General features: G+C 52.4%; 1 protein-coding gene across 6 annotated transcripts in view; it reads right to left on the reverse strand.

The window, feature by feature from the left end:
• Positions 1-25587, reverse strand: part of LOC108494865 (protein CEPU-1) — a 358720-nt gene that overhangs the window by 37509 nt on the left and 295624 nt on the right. For all 6 annotated transcript variants that reach the window (XM_017809846.1, XM_017809849.1, XM_017809847.1 and 3 more), the window contains one exon: positions 10903-11135. In XM_017809846.1, coding sequence (XP_017665335.1) covers positions 10903-11135 — 233 coding nt within the window. The remainder of the gene's footprint in view (positions 1-10902; positions 11136-25587) is intronic.

A 25587-nucleotide genomic window follows, 5' to 3' on the forward strand; every position in this document is an offset into this window, starting at 1 on the left:
ACCTGTCCATCTCTTCCCACGTAGGACACCAAACCAGCACAGGGTCTTCAACCTCCACTGCCTCATCCCAAATCTACCCAGATGTTTACACAAGATGCTGCCAAGGAGAGGAGAGCTGAAATCTTTTGGGTGTCTGTACAGCTGGCATGATGGGACCAGTAACCCAGACATGAAAAATCACAGAATGGTTTGGGTTGGAAGGGACCTTAAAGCTCATCCAGTTCCAACCCCCTGCCATGGGCAGGGACACCTTCCACTAGCCCAGGTTGCTCCAAGCCCTGTCCAACCTGGCCTTGGACACTTCCAGGGATCCAGGGGCAGCCACAGCTTCTCTGGGCAACCTGTGCCAGGGCCTCCCCACCCTCCCAGGGAAGGATTTCTTCTGTATCAGTGTATGGGTCCACCTAGAGCAAGAAGACCTTCCACCCTCTCCTCTGCACCCAGTGGGGCTGTGCTGATCCCTTCCAGGGATCCAGTCTTGGACTAAGGAACAAAACCACCTCTTTGCTGAGGGATGGGGTGAAGGGGTTTCACTTCTGTCTCCCACCAGACCCAGAAAACCCAAACCAAAAATATTTCAAGACAACTTTTCCATGTCTTGTCTGAAGGACCACATTTCCACATCTTTTCCAAAGATCCCTGCCTTTTTGTTCTCCACTTCCCACTTCCCCTCCCCTTTCTCCTTTCTAAATCTCTTCCTTCTCCATTGCAGCACCAGAACAGAAAGGAAAACGAGATCACAACTCTCCTGATGTTTCAATGCAGCTCCCTTCTTCCCAGCTTCAACCTCTGCTTCAAAACCCAAGCAGAACAGAGTGGAAAAAGCCACATTTTCCACCCAGTTCCCCCCTTCAGTGTCTGAGTGAGCCCCTCCAGCTTGTCCTCAAGCCTGTGGATATTCAGTGGAGGTTTTTTAGCCCGTGGAGGTGGCAGGGCTGGGCGGCTCTTCGGCAGCTGTTCCCTTGGCCTCTCCTTTATCTCCAGCATTGTGTTCACATCTGCTTCCCCCTCTGCCTCTTTCCCTGCTGCTGGGAGCCTGCTTTTAAATCACTGCTCAGCACACCAGCTGCCATGCACAGGTTCCATGCCCTGTTTGGATGGGGGATCCAAAAGCCGTTTGCAAACCTCCCTCTGCCTTTTTCTTTTTTAAATTTTCTTATTTTTTTTTTATCCTCTTGAACCTGCCAGCACTGCCACACTGCTTTCCCCTCCTCCCTTTTGGCTGCAGAGTTCTCTTGGCTCTGGAAACATGTTCAGACACCTGGTTGCTGGCAGCATGGGGTTTGGCAGAGGCTGGCTCATGCAGCTCTCTGATAGGGAAGGGGAGGAGACAGGAGGTCAGCAGGACCCACCTTGGCTATCAGGGATGTGCTGGTGGCCACTTGCACCACTCCTGGCTTGTTGGTGGCCTTCCTGGTGCTGGTGGCAATTCCACCACCCACATCCCCCTGGCTTTGCCTGCAGTTTTGGCCAAGGCTATTTCTGGTTTTGTAGAGCAGAAAAGCACAGATTTGAGCAGCATCACCCAGGAGCTGGAGACGCATTTAGGACAAGGCACTGCCATCTGTGGCTCCCTTCCCCGGCAGAGTCCTGCTCCTGAGCATGGCAATGCTGGCAGAGCAAGGCAGCAAAAGCCCTGGGCAGCAGAGCTGGTCACTTCCACCCTGCCCACGCAGTGGCTCCAGGCAAAATTCCCATTCCAGATTGCAATCTCCCCATGCCACCAAGAAAAAAGAGGGCAATATCCTTCCTGCAGCCAGGAATGTACAAAATTCCCTGAAAAAGCTTGGCTGATGCTTTCCTAACCCCCTTTCACTCGTGGTCTGTGCAGGATTGCAAGCCAGGATCCCCATGGATGCCACCTTCATGGCAAAGGCTACATCAAACAGACAAAAATCCCTTGGGAAGAGCCCTTTGCTTCTGTCCTTTGACTCCTCAAGCCTCTGCAACAGGTTTTTGCTTCTGGACTCGCCTCCGGAGAGACTGGCCAGAAAAATCAGTTCTAAAGGCCAAAAAGAAGAGCCAGATTAAAGTATCTACTCTGAATTTATGCTCGGGACTTAAGGTTTAATAATGCAACAGAAAATCAATATTTAATAAAGCAAATGATGGAGAAAAACAGTGAATGGGAGATGAGCCTCCGCTCGTGTTTTCAAACATGTAACCCCCGGAGGAGCCGGGTTGGCAGGATGGATGTGGAACCAGATTGGCACAAAGAGCTGGCACAGAGGATGCCTCAGGTCCCACTGATTCCAGCTCTGGTGTCAAGGGGGGCTCACGGGTCTTTTATTAAAGGACAAACAAGGAATTACTGCGGTGGTCAGAGTCCAAATACCCACGGAGAGAGATCCAAGGCTGAGGCACGAGGGGAGCTGAGCAGCTGCTGTGCTGAACGGGCACAGAGTGAGGCTGGGCTGGGCTGGTGGGACGTGGGCAGGGAGCAGCAGAGCACCCAAATTCGGGTTTCAAAAGCAGTGGGAAGAGCTGTCAGGGGATGAGTGTCTCCTGAGAAACCACGAGGGAGCACAGGGGCTCAAAGCAGAGGGAAAATCCCTGCCTGCCGAGCAGGACAGGAGGAGGTGTGGGTAGTTCAGGGGGGCAAGTGGGGCATCAAGCCTGGCTGGCAGGTGTGGTGGGATGGCAAGCCTGCATCCTGGGCACAACAACTGTGCACCCCTGGGCACAACAACTGTGCATCCCTGGGCATGCAAACATGCAAGCACGCATCCCTGGGCATGGAAGCACACATCCCTGAGCACAAAGAGTGCATCCCTGGGCACAACAAGCATTCAATCACTGGGCACAGCAAGAGCACAGCCCTGGAAATAAGAACTGTGCATCTCTGAGCATGGCAAACAGGCGTCCCTGGGCACGGCAAGCGTGAATCCCTGGACACGGAAAGACTGCATTCCTGGGCATGTCAAGCCTGCACCTCTGGGCACAGCAAACCTGCATCCCTGGGCACAAAGTGCATATCCCTTGGCATGGCAAGAGTACATGCCTGGGCATGACAGGCATGAATCCCTGGGCATGGCAAGAGTACATCCCTGGGAACGGGAAGCAACATCCCTGAGCAAGGAAGTATGCATCCCTGGGCATGGCAAGTCTGCATCTCTGGGCAGGGCAAACACACATCCCTGGGCATTGCAAGCACAAAATCCCTGGGCATGGCAAGCACAAAATCCCTGGAAGTGCTGGGCCCGAGCAGGATGAGGGAAGCTCTGTGATTCTGGGGACAGATCAGCAGCTCTGCCTCCCTCCCCTGGAGGCTGGAGAAAACTGCAGCGAGCCCCTGAATGGCACAGGGATGTCACCTGCACCTTGTCACCCCACTGCCTGCACTAAACCTGTCCAGCCCTGATACAATCCATGCTGCCAGCTGGGAAAGGGGGGGGATTTTCCCCATGCCCACCCCGGTGATGGTGGGTGCTGCCTGGGGCACATGGATTGGGATGCACAAAGATCCCTGCCCCATCTCACAACGTCTGGGGACTCTGAATAAATCCTCTAAGCAAAGGGGACTCTCACTTGCACAGGAATCTGTGCCCTTGGATGAAACCCCCTCCTCTCACTCTCTGCGTGTTCCCAGTTCCCTGCCTGGCCCTGCAGCACAGCAATAATTTGTAGCTTGTGCTGGGATCCTTCACGTTGAAAGATGACATATAAATATAAAACGTTATCACTCCATAACAGCCACATGCTATAAAACGCTGGGCAGAAGGATCTGGAACTAGACGGAGGCAGCGCTTTAAATCCTTCCCTGCAGAGTTACTGCCGCTGAAACAACAGATCTGCTCCAAAGAGCTCCGGCAACGGAGGGAGAAGAGGAAAGACCCCGATAAAAACACCACAATTGTGGAATTAGGTGGATAAGTGACGGGATTACAGCGTGACCTCCCCGTGCTGACAGCCCCGGGGTAGCAGCAGCGCCGGCACACTGGTGACGTCTCCTCCCATTCATCCCCTGCCGCGGTTTTCGGCGGATGCTCCGTGTTCCTGTAGTAACAACAAAGCTCTGGTACCAGTGCTACACTACAGCGAGTTGACTCCGCTCCCCTGGTTACGATAACAATGCTGTTACTGTAGTAACATTACAGAGTCGAGGTCTCACTGTTCTACCCTTAATTTTATTGTCGTAAGATTAAATTGCAATAATGTTATTGAGCCGCCATTAGCGTTGCCATGGCAACAATAACATTAAGGTAGAGCTATCACATTACAGTGGTCCAACCGTTCCACCACAAATATTTTAATGTAGTAAAACAAAAGAGATTACTGCAGTAACATTAAACTGCAGTGACCTCATTAAACCCCCGCTGGCTTTATCAGCCTGAACAAGGCTCCTCTGGAATCCGGGAGGTGCCCGGTGTGCATCCTGGGTGCTGCTGTGCCACCCCCTTGGCTGGTAAATCCATGGGGGAGGAACGGGACTTGTTGTGCAGCGGGAGACCCTCAGACAACTCCAGTCCTCCCTGCTTGGAGAGCTGCTGGCACAGAGAGCCACTGCCCTCCCAGATCCACCGGCTCCGGAGAAGGGATTAGCGGAGTCACTGTCGAATGGCTCCGGGTGAGGCAGGTGACCTCTCCATGAAAGCCTTTGGAGAAGGTGGGTGAATGGGGCTGCCGGGAGCTTGAGTGCTCAGAAAGGCTCACAGAAGAGCAGACTCTTGTTTTCTAGAAAAGGGGTGATCAGAGGGTGACCTCCGCGGCTCTGAGGGAGTAGCAGAGAGAGTTTCACTGAGCTCGCCTCAAAAGCACACACAGCTGAGACAGGGAGGATGGAAACAGTGGAGCTACAAGGGTGCTGGAGGTGGGAATGCCCCCAGCATCAAGGCAGGGGATGGGATCACAAAGGGTTCGTGTTGGTGCTTCTTGAGGGAACCCGGCAACACATGGGATTAGTTATATCAGGGGAGACAAACAGGAATCAGCCACAGCCTGGGTGTATGTGAAAAAGAAAAACAGGAAGGAAATGGAACTGGTCTGTGTGTCCTATGAATCACTGGATCTTCCTTCCCCTTGCTTCATTCTCCTGCCAATTGTTTCTCCTTGGGAACAGGATACATCCTTCCATGGGTCTGGTGGTGCCTGGCCCTCTTGCATTGCCACGGTGCCAGGCAAGCCCTGAGCATGTCTTGGGGGAATGGGTTTAAACTGAGAGAGGGTTGATTTAGATTAGACATAAGGAAGAAGTTTTTTATAATGAGGGTAGGGAGGTCCTGGCACAGGTTGCCCAGAGAAGCTGTGGCTGCCCCATCCCTGGAAGTGTCCGAGGCCAGGTTGGACAGGGCTTGGAGCAACCTGGGCTAGTGGAAGGTGTCCCTGCCCATGGGACAAACACAAACCAGTCTGGGATTCTATACCTTCCCTTCATCCCTTCCTCTCCATGACCAACCTCCTCTCCTTCTAACAAGGTTAATGCACTCGAGCACTGTTCACATCCCCATCCCTCCCATTCTTTACCCCAGCGAGCTCACCCACACGCTCAGGGAAGGAGCAGCACCGGTGGCACATGTCCCTGGTGGGATCCAGCATGCCTGGCTCCCTCCAGCAGCAGCAGGGACATGAAACTGGGGCAGCCTGAAGCTGCAGCAAGGGCAGAAAGTGAGCCCAGAGCAAACACTTCCAGTACAGACTCTGGAGTCTCTTTTCCCCCCTGCTCCCGCCCCACGATATAATTGCTAATTAATAATAACGTTTAGCTCTCAGATAGCGCGTTCCATCTTCAAAGACCTCTGTCGACATTAATGAATTAATCCTCATCAACCCCCCTGTGAAGTAGGTGACAATTATTATCTCTGCCTCACAGATGTTAAACTGATTTGCAAAGAGGTCAAGTGACTTGGGGGAGACTGGAGGGAGCCCGGCCGGGTACGAGGTCACTCCACAAGGGAACATGGACAAGCACACCATGGAGAAGCAAGGGCTGGTAACCTCGGGGGGAAGATGGGGAGATCCAGGGGCAGTAAAGGATGTGGGACATGCAGAGATGCTGGCGGGGGCTGAGCAAAACGGGCACAAAGAGCCAAAAACTAGGGCAGTGCATGAGAGAGCGTGGGAGACCTTCAGTCCTCCACAACAGCCCTGATACAAAAGGAAAAGATGCTTTGACGGAGGGACGGTGATTAGCAACAAAAGAGAGCCGGGAAGGAGCACATCAGTCAAAGGAGCCGCGAGCAAGGGCGAAGCGAGGGAGGATTTCCATTTCCATTTCCATTTCGTGCCGCCGGTTTCCTCCACTCTGCCGGTTTGGGGAGGCTCTCCCAGCTCCCCACGTGCCTTCGAGAAGGAATTATCTAAACCTACGTTTGTTTCTAGAAGGAACAGTTGCTCCCACGGGAGAAAAGGTGTGGACAGAGGAGTAAAGCAAGGGGAGCATCCTGCCCAGTGTGGAACTCCAGCTCATGGCTTCATAGGTGACCAACGCCTGCACGTCCTCTGCCACCAGTGGGCAAAGCCCTTTGCCCCTCCTCCTTCCCAGAACCAGTGGCTTTGGAGGCACAGGGACAGGTTCAGCCCCACAGGTAAGATGATGGTGACTGCAGGGACTGAGCCTTCCTCCCTCTGAGCCCCTCTGCTCACAGGGAAGGTGCTTCCCCTGCACCAAGGCAGGAAAACGGATGCAAAAAGTTCTCCTTGTCATCCCGCGAGTGAAGGGGGCTTGTGGCATCAAAGGAAAATTAATTGGGCAAGTTTGGTGGTTGAAACAAAGCCGGCTCAGGTGCTGCAGCCCCACTGCTGCCTTTATCTCACCGACACACACCCTGGCAGTGGTGATCCCAGCACAGGGAGAGGGGCCACCGGCAATGCCACCTCTGCCCCCGCCACCCTCTGCCACCCATGCCCACAGCCCCCGGACTCCACCGAGCAGGTAATTAACTCCCAGACAAAGGCAGGGATTTGAAGATTAACCTGGGCTCCGGAAAGAGTGGGAAAACTCATTTACACCAAACAAAAGGGGAGGGGTGATTAGTTGCTTCAGTGACAACAGCAAGAGCCAGATAGGGCCAGGGAAACTGATAAAGAAGCAGGAAAGCACTAATATCCCCCAGTTGCCTGCTTTTTGCCTCTTTTTTTTTTCCCTCCTTCTTTCTTTCTTTTTAAGCACTAAAATTCCACCATTTTCTATCATGCAAATTCGTGTGCCTAAGTGAGATTAAACTCTGGCAGGCGCTGTGCCTCCTTCCCCAAGTCCATTTCCCGCACTGAGATAAGGCCAACTTCCCTTAATGCATCTTACAAGGCAGTGGGAGTGTTTTGCAGACACACATTGGAGACGGCTTATTATCAATACAAATAAGAGCTTTCCAGATATCGGCCTTCTCCTCCTCCCTCCCCTCTCTCTTTTAAACCCAGGAACCCGGAGAATGGCTTAAATAGCTGAGGTGTCCTGCGGGGAGCAGGGAGAAGGGGGAGGCTGTGCCTGAGCTGCTGCAAGAAGTGGGACTTGCTAAGGAAACCAGAGTGGGATGCAAGAGAGGAGAGGAAGAGAAAGCATCACTCCTCGGAGGTCAATGGGGCCTCAACACTATTTCTCACTCTGGGTTTCTGCCTCTGTCCAAGTTCAGAGCTTCTCTATTGCAAGTGGGGCTTCCCTGGATTTTGTCACTTTGGGATTTACATCCACAAACGCCTCACTCTCCACAGGGTCCAAGGCAGACTCCTGCAAACACGAGCAGTGCTGCTTCCCTGTGCTTTGACTGGTCTTATGGCAACTCCTCCTGAGAAGCAATGAGTGCTGAAGGAGTGGGACCACCTTCCAGACCCTGCTGATAACACAGATGCTCCCTGAGCCGCTCATTTTAGGTTTGTCTGGAATCTGGGAGAGAAGATCCAGGTGCTAAGAACCTTCTTGTCCCTTTGGCAGCTCTGTTGTTGGCTCACATCAACTTGGCATCACCAGCCTGACCCCATTTAGAGCAGTCCTTAAAATAGCAGGTCTGAACTTCGATGCATTCAGTGCCAAGGGTCTGTTGTCTCATTCCTGGGCTCATTTGTCCCACATTAGCACAGAGGCACCGACCTGCTATTCCTGGATCAGCAGCAATCACCTCTTCCCTTTTGTACCAGGATTTCAAGACTGACAAGTGTTTCTGAAAGCCTGACCGATGAGGAAAAGTGGGAGAAACAGAGCTTGGATGGTTTCAGAAAGAAGGTGGCTACAGGATAACAACCTTCCCAAAAGCAAAAGGTTATTACAGAGGACACTGATCAATTGTTCCCTCAATCCGCCGGGAATAGGCTGAGAAAAATTCCACTTCATTTGCAACAATGAAGGTTTAAGTTAGATATTAGCTATACATTTTCTAATTATAAAGCCAGCGAAGCAGTAGAATAGATCGTCTGGGGACACTGAAGAACCTGCTTTGTTACAGATTTTCAAGAACAGCTTTCACAAGTGTTTGGCAGCGATGCCTCTGCCTGGTTGCAGGGGGATGGGCTAAATTAGCTCTTGAGGTGCCTTCTACCCACCTCTTTTGGGACCTTGGCCATCAATAGAGCCAACCCAGAAATGGGTGTGCAGCAGTCCGGCCATCCTTGGTTCTGGGTGTTTCCAGCTGATTCTCTCCCACTGCCTTAGGGGACTATTCCCAACCCTCATACCCTAAAGGAAGCTCCTTCTCCTACCCCCTATCCTTCTCCTGTTTTTTGCTCTTTCTCCCATATCACCACTTCCCTCCAGCAGCCCTTGGCCAACACGATGCCCCAGAGCTCCTCACTCCCTCTCTCCATGGCTGTTTCCCAGTGATATCCCCTAAACCTGTGGACAAGGAGGGATGGCCTGAGGGTGCCTGCACTCTGGCTGATATGCACCCAACCTGCCTGCCTGGGGGAGCAGCAGCCTGCTGAAATCCTGGCTGGAAGGGGAAGAGCTCTTTGTCCCCAACAGCCAGTCCCTTTGGAGAGCACAGCCTGCCCCAGGGCACGATTTAATTGCATCCTGAGAGGTGGAGTGCTCCTGCCTCCGGAGCTGTGCCCCCAGGGCCTTTCCTGGTGCAGCAAGTGGAAAGTCAGGACCTGCTTAGAGCAACCTGAACACCTCCCTCTTTCTGGCTGCACCTGGACTAACCCTGTTTAAAAGGGGACATTCCCTTTCCCACCTCCTCTCACCACTTCTCCTTTCCTATCAGGCTGCAGGAAGGGGCAAAATATCCCAGAGCCACGTGCTGAAGTTGGCACATCCCTGAAATCTGGTGTTTAGACACCCTGCTTTCCTGGGACAGGGAACAAGCACCACTTCCCACAAGCTGAATGTCGTTTTGGACAGGATTATTCCAGAATGCATATTTATAGGGCCCATTTTCCAAGGCAGGAGAGCTGATCCTGGCACCCCAGACAAATCTGCATCGAGGTTATTAAGGCAGGTTTCCCTTTAATTGGACATGATATTCACTTTCATGTCCTGCTCTCAGAAAGGGCTGGGTGAGCCAAGCAATAGCTCTTCAAATTAGGGGGCTCGCTCTCCAGAGCCGGAATTTCTCTGGCAGCAATGAGGATGTTCAGCATGTTAAAGGACTAAGCCCATCACTGAATCCTCCTGCACTTAACTGTACCACTGCAAGGAGTTAAGCTCTGACCTTTTCCTCCAGCTCCCAAATATCTCTTCCTAATGATCCAGCAAGACACGGGAGGAATGGACCTGGATGTCTGGTGATATGGGAAATTTAGGTCAGGAAGTGGGAATCAGAAGAGAACAGATAGAAATTGTCCTGCATCACCCCAGCATCTGATAGCAACTTCAGAACTTGTGGGTGATCGACTTTGGCTTAAGAAACTCAGGCAGGTAATAAGAGATTGCAAGATAAACAGCCAGACCCTGGCTGGGAATGCATCCGCTTCCCCTCCGCGGTTAATGGAGATGGAGAAAGTCCAGCTCTGTTTAGTTGGCTTGATTGCCTGAAGAGGAAAGGAAAAATGAAAAGGGAGGGAAGAGGGAAAATAAAGGCCCTGAGTTCGGGTTTTTTCCCCCCTTCTATTCATTAGGCTGTCAATAATGCTCGGGCCTGGCATATCGACGGCGGATTAGCTCAACCCGACTCTGTGTACAAGACCAATGCCTTTTTAACCCAGCTTGTTTCCAAATCAATACACCCATCAGCATTCGAAAATTAGCCCGAGACGAGATTCCAATACTCAAGCTGGTCTGTCATGTTAAGAGGGCTCCTGGCCAAATCACAGAAGAAGCAGCAGGAAAAAAAAAGGTTGCTAGCAAGGGATTAGAAATTTTCCATTAATCTTCCCTGAGGCTAAGAGCTCACCAGGCCCCATCTGTCCCACCAGGAGGTTCCCTGTTGTCCAGCACACATCCTGCCACATGCAGACAGGAGCCATATTCCATCAACATCCATCTGCTTGACCATCACGTGTGGCCACGCTTGTCTGTCCCCTCTCAAGAGCCAGTGTGTGCTCACACACTCAGTGAAGATGCACCCACCTGGCCATCAAAAGTGCTCCACCACCCCGTGCCGGCCTTCCTCCTCCTCCCCCTGCTCCCAAAAGTATGGAATTCCAACACACAAACACATATTGTTGTGGAATACACACACCCCCACAAAGCACACAAATCTGCCAGCTCTCTCTTTTCCCCCAGCACAAGTTCTACTTCAAGCAATGCCTCCAGCGTGGGAAACAAAAAAACCATCAAAATGCAACAACAAAAACAGCAACACGGGTCTGCCAGCAACTGTGTCGAGAGGCAGTGCTGCCTGTGTCAGAGCCCTGGGATCATGCCAGGAAAGCTGGATAAATGCACTGCCCAGCTGCACTGGGACACTCCAAGCCTGTCTGTCAGACTCTACGTTTGCACCAAGTTGTGCAAGTTGTGCCAGGAGACACCTGGGCAAAAGGAACACAAACCAAAGCCCCAAGCCCAACCCCCTGCACGAGTTCCTTCGCTCTTACCTTGCACGATGAGGTGGACGCGCGAGGTCTTGGGGTGATTGTCTGTCTGCACGGAGCAGGTGTAGGGGCCCTCATCGTACACGTCCACATCCTGGATCTGGATGCTGTACTGGGTCTTGGTGTTGGCCAGGAGCACCACCCGAGGGTCCAAGCACCACTTGTCATTGCCAGCATAGAGGATGCTGCTGCGGTTCAGCCAGGCCACTCGGGTGACTCGGTTGTCCACGGAGCACCTGGGGAGAGGGAGAGAGGTGACCCATCCGTGCGCTGCTCCCGGGCGCTCTCCCTCCCTTCCCCAACCCTCCTGGCCCTCTGGGAACTATTTTTAGCTTTGCTGTCAGCAGCAGTTTCAGAGACCGAGTGCTTTCAGTGTCCAAAGAGGACAAGGTCAGCACTTTACCTGCGGTGCTCCATCTAAACTGGCGGCTCCAGAGCTCTGCCCGAGAGCTTCACAGTTTTTTCAGGTGCAGGGAGGTCAGAGCCACCCAGGACCAGCCACCAAAGCATCTTTCACTCCTCTGTTCACATTTACTCCTTTGCAAACACAGACACAACCAGAGCTGAGCCAAACCCTCCACCCTGAGTTCAAAACACACCTATTTTTGGGGGGATGCAGGTTGTTACCTCCTGCCCAAGCCCATCACTTGTCATTCTCTCTGCAGACCTTCACACCCTCGCAGCCAGACAAAGAAATGCAAAGCAATGCCAGGAAAGCAGCTTGTGCTGCTTTACAAAGGAGCAAGGAAAATTTATCTCTGGAGAAAGCCAGCTCTGACACACACCTCTAAAGAGAAACCTTGAGCATCCAACCATTTGTCCCCTCTGTCAGCTCTTCCTTCCCTACCCATCACCTGCATCGCTGCACCTCCCTCCCTGCACCTCACCCCAGCTGAGCATTTCACTTGGGAGGGATGTTTTCGAGGTAGAAATCCTCTATATTCAGTTTTATTAAGCAACTGAGCCCCCCCAGGAGACAACACAGCACAAACCTAGAAGAGACTTTGCTCCTGAGGGAGATTATTTTCCTGTCCACGTTAGCTGGGACCAGTCTTGCTCCTCCCAGAGGTCTCTGCCAGCCCTGTAACCCTCCATCCCCAGATCCCCAAGCAAGGTTTGAACCCCTCATTGCTACGAATCACCTCCAGAGAAGCACCAAGCCCTTCTCTAGGCAGCAGTCACAGCCAGCTAAACCCCTGCTTCTCTTGGAGAAAGTTTGGGATTATGGAGCTGTGCTTTGCTGGATGCCGGCTCCAGAGGATAATGTCCCTGCATAAACCCACTCAGCCTAAAATCCACTCTTTATATTCCTCCCCAAACTACTTCATTACTTGTCCAGTGGCTGGGATGCAAATTAACTTGGGAGGCACTGAAAAAGAGCCCAGCAGCCTCTGGGAGTTCTCCCATGGAGTGACCTCACGGAATGTAAGGGGCTCGATGGGCTCTGCATCCCAGACTGCACTGGCAGGGGAGGGCACAGCCAGGATGGATTTATCTGTGGCATGGAATTGTGTCTTCTTTTCTCTGGGTGAGCTGTCTCCTTACTGGAGGTCCTTACAACCTCCCTCAGGGTTAGAGGATGGGATAGGACAAGAGGAAGTGGCCACAAGTTGCACCAGGGGAGGTTTAGGTTGGATATTAGGGAAAGTTTCTTCACCGAAAGGGTTGTCAAGGCCTGGAACGTGCTGCCCAGGGCAGTGGTGGAGTCACCATCCCTGGAGGGATTTAAAAGTCATATAGATGTGACACTTGGGAACCTGACTTAGTGGAGGACCTGGCAGTGCTGGGGAATGGTTGGGTTGGATGATCTTAGAGGCTTTTTCAACCTTAAAGATCATATAATGGGAGACTTCTGTTCCTGTGTCCACTTCTGATGCCAGGGAAGACACAGGTACCTGCCTAGGGATAAGTTGTTTCATCTTGTTCAGCCTCTTTTTGGAGGTATTTCTGTCCCCAGTGATTGCAGGAAAAGCCCAATTAACCCAGTCAGCCTCAACACACAACATTTGGGGGTTAGGGGTGATGGACCCCCATAAGGACACCTGCCCAAGGTGAGAGGGGTCATCTGCAGCCCAGGACACCCCTGATTTGCCAGTACCCAGTTCCCGTGCCATCCTCCCCCTCTGGTGTGAAAAACATCTGATAAATTAAACAATTTTACTGCTGTTCCATGATGATATTACGATAATAATAAATTAAATGGGAGCAGATTTTTATGATCTACATAAAAAAAAGCAATAGATTCAGCCTGGGCTGAACACCAAGAACTTGGCTCTTGCTCTCAGCTGCATTACAACCTGAGTAAAAAACCTGAGAGTTTAGTTGCTCAAGTTGAATTAAACTAGAAATTTCTTCCCAGAGGATGGGTTTAGTCTATTGAACTCCGAACCTCAGCTCTGCTGGTAGCTCAGACCTATGGGGCACGAATAAAATGAATTGGATATTTGGTGTTTGGCTCTGGTACCATGAAATAGGCTCCTGTGGTGGTTCTTCTGCACAAACACAGGGGTGTCCAGGGCTGGGTGATGACAAACCAGACGTGGCTTGAATTTCTCAGGCCAGTCCCTTCTGCAGACATTACCCTTGAGGACCTGTAAGCAGGCTGAACTAAAACTATATATTTCCTCTCTCCTCCTCCACGCCAGCCTTCTTTATGAAATGCATCAGCTTGGAGATCCTTGGATAATAATGGAGCCAGACAGTGTGCAGTCCAAGCATTCCCTCTATCATATGGGCATTTAAGTGCCTTTGAAAAGCAGCGGGGCTCAGGTAACGCATGAGGCAACAGTGAAATAAGTGCTTTTGCCCTTCACAGCACTCAGGCACAATCTCTGCTTATCACCCAGCCACGCTTCCCTGTCCCTGCCATCGGCGAGCTTCAAGCCACTATTTTATATTCTTCCCTGCCTCTTAAGGCTCCTGAGCCTATATATATATATATATATAATAAAGCACAGAGACAGGTCCTGGGAAAGAATTGCTTTGACCTCTGGCTGTGCTGGGCTGTTTAGGGGGTGGCAGGTTGTGCTCCTGCCCGAGTGCTGTGTTCAACCTGCTCCTCCTCGCACGGGCGCCCGTCGGGATCCCCGTGGCCAAGGCTGGTCACAGCGACCCAGTGCTCTTCCAGCCCCTCCATCTGCTCCCCTTTCCCTCCTCCAGCAGCCCAGCACAGGGATGGGAAGCCCTCCTCTCCCCCACGCAGGCAGCCGAGCGGAAAGCCCTTGGCTTTGGCCGGGAAGCCACGCTCCAGGCACAGGTGGAGAGCAGAGACACCGCTGAGCCCGCGGCCTTCCCCCTTCCCACCCCGCTCCTGGCAAGGTACAAAGTCCCGGGATGCCTCCTCCGCCTCCATGGAAGTTCCCACTTTCCCTCTCACCCCACCACGTGCCAGGGAGGGAGGGAAGGGAGGGAAGGGAGAGGTCCTCGGGGTGCCGGAAAACGGCGCTCGCCTCCAAAAAGATGATCTAAAAACAATTAAGCACAGATGAGGTAATTTTCTCTCTCAAGATCCTTAATCCTTCTTTCATTCCCGCTCAGATGGCAAGGACTTCTCCTCCAGGAAAATGAAAAACTGCTGTGAGCCAGCACAAGGAGGAGCTGATACTGCTCTGGGTACTGCTCCCTCTCTCTGCCGTTTCTTTCCCAGTAAGTCCAGAGCTCCAAGCCTCAGGGCTTCTCCTCTGGGAGATGGAACATGGCTAACTCACCACTGCTGCATCATCCTAGGGGCAGGCAGGGATGGTTGGCAGACAGATGCAGCTCCTCACGCTGCACCAGACCTCTGCCCTCTGCTGCCATGAGGGAAACTCCAAATGACCACAAATTTGGGCATTTTAAGAGTTAAATGCACTGCCAAAAGTCAAGAGCTGCATGTCTACATCCTCCCTACCTGTCCCAACCTGCCTGTTCCTGCCTTTTCCCCACTCTCCCAGCTCAGTGACATGTGGTGGGTGCAAACGGGATACAGGGTAGTGCTGCCCTTTCCAAATCCATCAATATCTCCCACAGCCAAAACTTCTTGGCTTTGGTATCCACCTTCTTTTACGGAGTTGATCCATTAGGGACTGGCTGCTCTCCCCTAAACCATCACCCCCACAGCCTGAGGGGCTGAGGTTGCACAGCCAAAGGGTCCCATGGGTGCAGCCAACAGCCCTGGCTGCAGGGACACCACTCACATTGGAAGAGGGAAAGCAGTGCCATAAGGACTCTGCCACCTCAGGTGACACGAGCACAAAGATGAGCAGGGATGAAAACGCCAACAAAGCCCTTGCTGGGGACGAAACAGCCTCACCATCAAATATCAGGAATAAATAAGCAACAGGGTGCTGAACATGAGAGCCCTGACCACTGATCCCACCCATCCCTCATCCAGCCCCCAGTACCTCCCTGCACCGCCAGCACAGACACAGATGGCACATGCCAGCAGTGACATGCCCTTCTGAATTCCTCTCCTTGCTTTCATGAGTTTGCACACAGCAAATGACGGGAGGGGAGGTAGGCTGGCAGTGGGGGGAAGGAGGTTTTTAATTACTGAAGTGTAGTAATTGGCACACAACACTTTTTTTTTTTGTTGCCTCTTATGCAGATTGCTGGTGTTCCAGAGGGCTGGGCTGGAGAGCACAGATTGTCTCAACCCAGCAGGACACACAAGAAATGAATAATGTTAATTAGAACTGAAAAGAGCTCAGCAAAATTACCAACCTGATTGCTGCTTTCGTTGCAATTATCAGGGTACAAGCTCCATCACAGGGAGGCAAGGATGGGGCTAAGCCTGGCTCACCTCAGCCAATGTGGTGGCCCAACCTGGGCTGTGACCAAGCTGGCCCTCCCTGACCTCACTTCTCCTTCTACCACCACCTAATTTGCACTGCAGAGAAACCCCAGAGAAACCACCTTCCCAAATCCAAGCCACTTGGTGGAGTTTCACAACGACACCGACCCACCATGGAATTCTTTAGGTTGGAAAAGACCTTTAGGACCATTGAGTCCTAATGTCAACCCAGCACTGCCAAATCCACCCTTAAACCACGTTCTCAAGTGCCACATCTACCATCGAGCTACATCAAGCTACTATCCCTAGATGTCTTCTCTTTTTCTTCCCTCTCTAACTCAGCAATTCCCAGACAGTCTGGATCCTGAATCAACCTCTTCCACACCAGCAGTGTTATGTCTCTGCTAAACCAAGCTGGAAGTCAGGAATAAGCTTGGGGTTTAGATTAAAACTGTGTGCAAATCCTCCCACTGAGGCTGGGCAAGGAGACAAGGTGCTCTGGCCCTGCCTTTTCTCCAGCATCCTGTGCCCCAGGCATCACCTCCCAGCCTCTGCACCACCAGCTGAGCTATAAATGATCGACTAAACCAGCCACTGCTGGAGGCAGGAGCTCCACACCTCAGATTTATTTCTGTGATTATCACATTTTATTGTTATTTATTAGGATTAATTAAAGGCCAGGCTCAGAACAACTCAATCCCAGTCAGGCACAGTCTCCTCACTCTCACAGACTTTCCCCTGATGTTTAGAATAGAATTTTCAGCATCAATCTCTGAGCAAAGGGAAAGGTGGGGTCGAACTGTGCCCTGTTCCTTGGGATAGGCACTGCCCACGATCCCATAAGACTGGGATGGACAGCCTGAGGAGTGGATATCACGTAGAACATGCTCTGGAAGTTTTTTTTGCTTCTTAATATTAAGCCAGACCTTTCATTGTCACAACCCGGCCTGGTTTCCCTCTGTTTGCTGGATTAAGTCACGCACCAGCAATTTCTACCAGTCCAGCCCTTCTTCAGCAGGATTTACAGCATCTGCTCCCTTCCCGTGCTCCCCTGGCTGTGTTCGCTCGCACACACTCACTGCAGCACCGTCTGCTCACACACCCCACCCCTGACACTACTGTTGCATTGAAGTGCTCTGGAGCTTTGGCCTGCTGAAAGCCCCAGTGGTCACCCAGGGGTTGGAGGCTCAGCCCTGCCAGTGGCTGTGGTTGGGTTCTTGGCATTCCCATGCCCACCTGCACCCCAGGACCACCCCAGCCATCCCTGCCCTCCCTGCGGGATCAGCTGAAGGGCATCCCTTGAGCTCACACTGATGTGACACCGCCAAAAATACAGCCCGAGGAGTTTTTCACAGCACAGGGTGGCTCACAGGGCTGAAAAACCTCTTCCCTGCACGGGGAGCCTGGTGCCTGCCAGGCAGGAGCTGACCCAATGATTAACTCGGCAGCGGGGTCCGGCGGGAAAGGGGGGTTCCTGCTGGGGCTGGCGCCTTCCTCTTGTCCCCCCTGCAGCATCTCCAAAGGCTGCGGGGTGAGGAGGTGCCCTCAGATCAGCTGCCACCCCAGTGCCTCTTCAAAATCACGCTGAGCTGGTCAAAAGCAGTGCTCAGAAGTGAAAAATAAAACCCCTTTGTGCTTCCCCCTCTTCCCTGCCCGGACAGTTTCATGTCGGTTGTGGAGGAGGGAGTCGGGGCTCCGGACTGGGAGGTCCTGCCTTTCCCACCTGCAAGTCCCTGCCCTTCAGTCCTGCCCTCTGCAAGGCTTTGAAGATATCTGGCACCTCCCTGCCAGGGAGTGTGAGTTAACTCATGTTTATAAAGTACCTGATCTCCTCAATTGAAAGTTTATACATGCAAATGATTCACACTAATTACATTAATAATAATACTGGGCTCGAAAAGATCCGCCTTGGTTCACTGCCCGGGATTCGCAGAGCTGCAAACAACTCCCAGAGCGCTGCCTTAGACACGGTTGTTGGCAAATGCCAAGGAAACAGGAGGAAACCGGACTGGGAAGGAAGGAAGAGCTGCAAAAAGAGCTGGAGCTCCTGCTGACCGAACAGCCACGGATCCCGCGAGCCCCTCTGTGTGCACCCTGACGATCCCGGGAGACTCCTGTGCCGGCCCCGAGGGCTGGTGCAGAGCAGGCAGGTCGTGATGCAGCAGGCAGGGGTGGCTTGTCTGGAAAAGTCTTTATCTCTCTGCAATGCAGCAGTGCACCAGCACCTTTCCAAGTCCCGTGCTCGGCTCATCCAGCCTTTCTATTTATCCTCCCATTGTCTCTGCTAACAACAGGGCTCTGCACATCTATAGCATCTTCCATCTCGGCATCTCAGAGCGTGCCACAAAACATCAATGAGGGCAGCGGCTCCCAGACCGCACAGCGAGGAACAGTGTCCCTCATCCCAGCTCCCACCCCTGTGACCGACCCCGTGGGGCATCGCTGGAGCGTGCTCCTGGCACATCTGCTTGGGTGCCCTCCAAAAGTGCCAAAGGCACCTGGGAACGGGGGTGATGCCAGCGCCAAAATGCCTGTGGGCAGCTGTGCGGGGACATGGATGGTTTGCTAATGACATGGACCCTGCCGGGGAGCTCCTGCAGCACCAGGATCCTGCACTGGGCTGTGGGACACTTATTCCTCAGGGTTTTCTCCTTTTTCGTGTTCCCAAAGCCCAGGTAATGCTCAGGGGGCTCCTGGAAGCCAGCAGGTAAACAGACCCGGGTGAAAGCCACCCCTTCCCTGGCAATCTTCCAGGGTTGCTTACAGAAAGATCCTCACTCCTGCTGGGAGGGCACCAGCCCAGCCCAGGGCCAGGCTCTGGCAGCTTCAAAGAGAGGCGTGGAAAATGCCACGAGGAGAAAATAACTCCGTAATGATGTCATCCTCTCCCCGCGAGTGTTACAGAGCAGTTTAAACCCCGGAAAACAAGGTCTCCTCATCTGAAGGGGCGCGGAGAAGTCTCCTCTCTCTGCCTCCAAAAGACTGCGGGTCCCTCTCCTCGCTGGGAACTTTTCTCTAGAGAAATGCTCCCACAAGCCCCGGGTTGAGCCACTCGAGCCGCCCCAGCTCCCCACCCTTCAGCCCCTCCGGCAGCTCCCGCTCTCCTCCCGGCTGCACTCCCGGCAGTCACCGCCGATCCCCGGCGCTGAACTCGCTCCATTAAGAGCCGTGCCCCCGGAATAAATCCTGGTTCTGCTTTGCCAAGTGACACTAATGGCCCCGGGATAAAGCGATGCCATCCACCCCGACGGGCGGCAGAGGAGCGCGTTTAACTGCGCGCACAGGCGAGGGACTGCTGAGCTCAACTGCACTGCAAATGTATTCCAAAGGAAGCGATGCACTCAACTTATCACAAGTGGGAAATTATCACTGGAGTGGCTTTTCCTTAGAAGTCGAGGCACAAAACAGGAACGGTGAGGGGTGAGCGCTCTCTGCCAGGGCTGTGCAGGGAGAAGGAGGAGGGAGCTGGAGGCAACTCGAGGGTCTGAGAGGAGGAGCAGGGGACAAGCGGGAGGGAGAAGTGCTGCAAACAGAGGGCTGAAGGGCACTGATGGGGACAACACAGGGAGACTAACCCAGGAAAGGCAGAAGATTGGGAATCAGGTTTTGAAGGCGCTGGCAGAGTCACCCAGGACAGTGAGAAGCAGGGTTGCAATGGGGGAGCTTGCACTGGTGTGGCTTCTCCTGACCAGCTACACAGAATCATGGGATGGTTTGGATGGGAAGGGACCTCCTCTTGTTTCACCCCTTGCCATGGGCAGGGACACCTTCCACTAGACCAGGTTGCTCCAATCCCTGTCCAACCTGTCCTTGAACACTTCCAGGGGTGGGACAGCCACAACCTCATGTAACAAACACACGTGCTGCTATACTACCTATATATACCACAGCCATATATATCTATCTATATATTCTCTAGCTATATATTGTCTAGCTATCTATACTATATCTATATATACTATACCACCTCTATAATTCCAGCCTGGGAATAATTGCAGGTTACCACATCCCCTTCCTACACCAGCTCTCCCTGACTCTCCTAATTGCAGTTACCCCACAACGCCCAAGCTCATCGTGCTGGCGGATGGGGAGAGACAGACAGAACGAGGACAACCAACAAAGCCTGAAAACTAAAATAGAGAGGTGGTCCCAGCAACACGAGGCTGCATGGGAGGAGCAGGGCAGCCCAAACCTTCCAAAGCCTTGCAGTGCCATGCTGGGTCACAGGGTGATGGGGTGAGGACCTTCCCCTTTGGCAGAAGACCAAGAAGAAAAAGGTAGACACCAGCTCCCTATCAAGAACCTGCACAGCTTCTTACAGACACTCAAAATCACAGAGCCAGAACTTCCCCCATCACAGAACCAGGAGGTTGTTTGCCACATGCACAAAGTTCAGGTGCTCATCTCATGACTCCCATCAGGATGGGATGGGGACTTCTCCCTGGGGCTGGAGAAGCACTGGCACAGCAAGGAAAGTGGAGAACAGGGAAGGGAAGGGACCTGAGGGATATCAAGGAAGGAAACACGATGGAGCCAAAAGCACTGGGACCTTCTCCAGCCATGCCATGGCACCAACACCCTCTCCTTGTTTATAAACTGGCACTAATGAGACCAGAAACAAAAGAGCGAGGGAGGGAAAGGACCCTTCCCAGTAAAGACCCCCCTTTCCTCCCTTCTACCCTTGAGGACATCATCCTTAAAATATATTTCATTTCACAGCTGCATTATGGTACCACAAAATCCTGCGAATCCAATTTAAGAACAGATTACCTCCTCACTTACTTCATTTGAAGCAATTACATGTTAATTTTCATTGAGACCAGCCTAATGCATACCAATCTGATGCTGCAATCTCATTTGAATACTTGAGGGAACGCTAGTTGGGCTCCAGGCTCTGGAGGCTCATATTTAAAGGGCCACTTCACATTTCCTTTCCCTTTTCCCCTGGTTATTTACGCTCTTGTCACACTTGTGGTGCTCCCTCCCTCCCTTCTGGGTGTTCCCAACATCTGGTGCCACTCGTGAGACCAACTGAAAATGTCAAATAAGTTTTGCAGCAAAACCTGTGGCGTGATGATGTGTCCATGACCAGCCCAGTCCCCGAGGCAGGACCTTCCCCAGGCCAAAATTCAATATCAACCACGTATTTCTCCATCAGTAAATAACCTTCCGGCGCCAAAGTCGCTGGAAAACACGTGTTGCTCCTGCACGTGTCTCTGCAAAGTGACTCCTCCTCCTCCTCCCAGGCCAGGAACAGCCTCCACCACGTTTCTAGCTGATGGCTATCTTCAGCTCCCTCATGCTCACTCCAAGTCTTGTATCTATCCAGGCCTGTGGTATCGATTGGTGTCTCGGACACCAAGCTGTGAGTAATTAATAATGCCAGGAGAGTGTGGATTCAGCTCCGGGATGAGCCGTGGAGGCACGTGGCCCCCTCTCGCTGCACACATTCTGGTGATAAGCATTCATGTTGGAGGCTGCACCTTAATTAGATTTTTCAGATTGCAAAGGGCCCTGAGACACTTGTGCAGACACCATATAAATGTATATTGCATTGTACTGTAATTAATCCAAGGTGACGGAGCAGGAGCGAGGGATTCACGGAGAGACAACCAAAACTTCAGCACATCACTGGGCTCAAAGCTCACCCTGTGGCCCAAACAGCTGCAAATCAAGAAATCTCCCTCTTCATTCCACCCACCAAGTGCTGGATGACCAGAGACATGCTGGACAGCGGGAACATCCCAGAAGCCAAAGGTTTCCCGGTGCCTCCTCCCCAGGCAAGGCTCCCCACCATCAGGTGGACACCTTTTCCTTCACACGAGCAGTTTAACAGCCAGAAAGACAACAAAAAGCAGTGCAGACAAGCAGAGATTAATTGCAGCTCCTCCTCCCCAGAATAAAGGATCGATTGTGTCAGGCAGGTGTCTGTGCTGTCGCTGGGAGCACTCGGGTGCCACAGCCGCGGGCTCCAGACGTTTGTATCCCACACTGGACAGCCAGGATGCTCCAGGAGCACTGAGGGAAGTGGTGGGATGAGACAGGGGAAAATCTTTGGGGAAGGAGTCTGCACTGAGGATAACTCAGGAAAGGTGCAGGAGGAGATGAAGTGACAGAGGAAAAATTATTGTCTGAAACACCACCCAACCTCCCAAAGCCTCCTGTGCCCATGAAAATCACCTGCCTAGAGCTGGGGGGGAGCTTTTGCTCACTAGGAGCTGTGGGAGCTTTTTTCTGGCTGTTATGATCTTCCCTAGAAATCAGAGACACACAGTCCAGGCTTGGATAGTGCAGGGCTGGTCCCTGTGCCCACAGATATTTTGCTCTGCTGACCTTGAATACACACAAACCTGGAAGTGAGCTTGGTTTGCACCCCACTGCTTCACCCTGACACTGCTCCCTTTGTCCTGGGGTAGCCAAGAGGTTTCACAGGCATTTGGAAATTTCTTTAATTTCAATTAATGCAATAAAACTGCTGCTGCTCGAGTCCAGCAGCCTCTGCCTGCAGGAAACAACCACTGGCACACTGGACCCTTTATATGCAGTCACTGGGCTGGATGAGACCCCCAGAGAACATCCCGGCTGCTCCAAGCCCCAAAGTAGCTTGTTCAGCAGGTCCCAGTGGAGGGTGAGGAGATCTCCACCTCCCTCCACCTCCCCATGGACATGGTGGTTCAGCCTCAGCTGTGCCCAGGGGGAAAAAAGCCCTTTGGGGAGGAAGGGAGCTGGTCTGGGGACCTGCTCTGCCAGGGCTCCCGTGGAATGGCTTGGAATGGAACGAGCATGGAATGAGTCCCAGGGCCCCTTGGGGTATGGTGAGAAACCAAACAATCAGGATTCAGGGGAGGAAAGGCAGTTACCTGGGTAACAGTGTGCTGCTAACACATCTGCCACCCCGCAGGACTGCCCGGCTGCTTCCCGGCTGCCGGAGTGAACCCCCAGCCCAGGCTGCAGCTCCACGGGGACAAACACATGGGGGGTTTATCCACTGCATTCCCAGGCTGGGTGGGAAACCAGAGGTGACCCCACACCTGAGCCCTGCCCTGCTGCAAGTCCCAAACACGGGCAGCTCTTGGCAGAGTCAGCAGCTCTTGCTGTCCATCCCCGCAGCCTGAGTGGCAGTGGCCACCACCGAGGCACAGGAGGAGGTGACATTCCACAGCTCTGCTCTCCTGCCCCGAGTACCAACCCTTCCTAGTGGACTAGCCCTGCTTTTTCCTGCTCCATCTCCCACCACACCCAAGAGATCCTCTGTGGCCAGCAGGGAAGGAGATGCCTCTGCTGGCAGACACAGACACCAAGGTGACACAAGGACACAGTGGATGCTGGTGACACCAGAACCCAACCACTGGCTCATCCTCTTGTCCCAAGTCCATCCCCACCCCTCTGTGGGTACACAGGGAGTGCAGCACCCTCAGCTCCCCAGCCAGCTGCCTCCTGGTTGGGCAGGTAGAGCAGCACCAGCACTCCAGCTAAAACAACACGGCTGTGCTGGCTTGGGGACAGGCTTTCAAACCACCAGAAGGGACTTTGCCTGTTTCCTACTGATCCAACTCAATCCCTCTGCAAGCCTTTGAAAATGTGTCCTTTATAGTTTCACATTTTGATGTCACATCTGTAAGAATATATGGTGGGGCTTTTTTTCTTCTCCTCACCCTCTTCTTTTTAAGAAGAGATATCACACTTTGAACTCTAATTTTTATTTATTTTCTTTTCCTAGAAAAGGGCTGATTTCCCACTGAGCATGGATGGAGCAAGAGAAAAGGGGGTGGGGAGGAAGCCTTCAAAAAGTGCCCAGATTTAATTTTTTATCAGAGGAACAGAAAGAGAAATTTGTTGATGATCAAACAGATTCAAGTACCTTAAAAGAAAGCGACTGCCAACAAACGGAAACTAGTTAAGGAATTACATGAAAGACAAGGGAGACGCTTGAGAAGCAGAAAAGATGCTGTAACCATGTGGAAAGCCAAACCCATCAGTCCCAAACCACTGGAGCAGCGAGAAGCAGGAGGTGAAGTGTTTGCTCTGCACGAGCAGCAGATGACGGGAGAGCTGGAGGTTTGCAGAGGTGCTGAGCCGGCTCGGAGCAGGCGGCTGCCGGAGGGAGCCCAGTGCCTCTGAACCAGCACCCTGACAGCTTCTTCCCTGCTTCCCTCCCTGCATAGCTAAAACAAGCGTAGGCAGCCAAATAAAGGGCTGCATCACTTTGAAAAACTGCACCCCGGGGGCTCTGTATTTTCCTTTCCCTCCTCGGCACCTTCCAGCTCGAGTGCTCTCGGTTTATAAATCCAAAGAGAGTGGGATTGTTTGGGTTGGGGTTTTTTTTTTCTCTCCTCTGCTTTGGTTTTGATCCACTGGCAGCACTTTGCAACTCAGGCTGGGAACTTAAAAGCTGGCAGAACCCTTGGCTGGGAAATGGGAAGTGGACAGAGTGATTTAGGGAGGGAAAAAAGCAAGGATAAGAGAAGGAGGAGGGGGTGAGACCAGGGCAGCACCAATAGCCTGCAGCAGAGGCAGAGGTGGACAGGACTTGAGAGATGGAGCCAAATCCATCCTCAACTCTAACCTGCCTTCCCAAGCTCCCCCTTTGCCGAAGCCTTTAAGAGGCCAGATCCTATTGCTTCCTGAACTGTGACCCGCCCGGCTTAGCTTGGAAATCTTTTAAATAGGAAAACAGAGCCAGCGTTTGCTTTCCTGCGGAGTCATGGTGAGCAAAGCCCAAGGGTTGCATTAGATTAGCAGGCAGCTCCTCCCAAGACAAGGAAACTTTGATCATTTCATATGTATGTGCCGTGTCAGAGCACAGGTCTCCAAACCCCAGTAAATGTTTTATTAGGGCAGCTCTGGCTTTTATACCCAAGCCTTGCTCCTCTTGGACTCTGGGGATCTTGTTGTGATTGGAAAGACACTGCTCATCACCTCCCTCTCTCCCAGGAAGGGCCGTGCCGCTCCTGCCTTGCTTTTCCCTCACATCTCACTTTAAGTGCATTGGAGCCCAGCAGGAGCATCCCAAAAAGACACTCTGCCTTCCTCAAAGCATCTTCCTGCGTCCTGCAGGGAGCCTCAGCAGGTGGACTCTGACATGACACGGATCATGGTGAGAGCAAGGCTCTGCTCCTCCTCCTCCATCCCCACCCCAGGGACTTAGGGACAGTGGGGGACCTGCCAGAGCTGGGTTAATCCTTCGACCCAATGATTTGAACCCTTAGAGTTCTTTTCCAACCTTTGTGATTCCATGATCCTATGGAAGTGGCCACTCTGACTGCCTGGAGTTCCAACCCCTCTAGGACAGGACAGAACCAACTACCCCCACCAGGCAGGATCAGAAATCTCCTCTCTGGAGAGAATTATCACTGAAGTATTGCAGACCCAACCCCAACCTCCCCCGAGCACAGAAGCAGCAGCAGAACATCTCAGTGTTTTCAGAAGCACCCACTAATTCTATTTTTTTTTATTTGCACATGACTCACAACGGCTCAAACTTGGAAATTAACTATTCCCAAAGCGATTATTTGTTGTTGAAAATGTCAACTTTGATGGGAATTTAAAAAAAAAAACAAACCCACACTAAACAGCATCGTTTCCCCTCCGTGCTGCCACACTCAATTCAAAATGGATATAACTCTGCTCAGCACTGGATTTCCAGCTTTCCAAGGGCCAGGATTCAGATTAGGAACCAGTGTATGAGGAGAGAACAGGGCACATCCAATCTGGCTTTACAAGGACTTCTCTTCAAAGGGCACTGGGCCAGGATCATAAACCTGAGTGCACAGCCCTACAAGAGACATTCTAGGGGAGAAATTACACCTCTTGAGGAATTAAAGCAGCTCCCATTTACTATATTTTTTTTCCCAATTCTAAAAGATATTTACATCCAAAACAGACAAGAAAAGCCTAGTGCCAAGAAAATAGGGGAT

Source organism: Lepidothrix coronata, unplaced genomic scaffold, assembly GCF_001604755.1.
Source record: "Lepidothrix coronata isolate B3197 unplaced genomic scaffold, Lepidothrix_coronata-1.0 Scaffold27, whole genome shotgun sequence".
Lineage (NCBI taxonomy): Eukaryota > Metazoa > Chordata > Aves > Passeriformes > Pipridae > Lepidothrix > Lepidothrix coronata.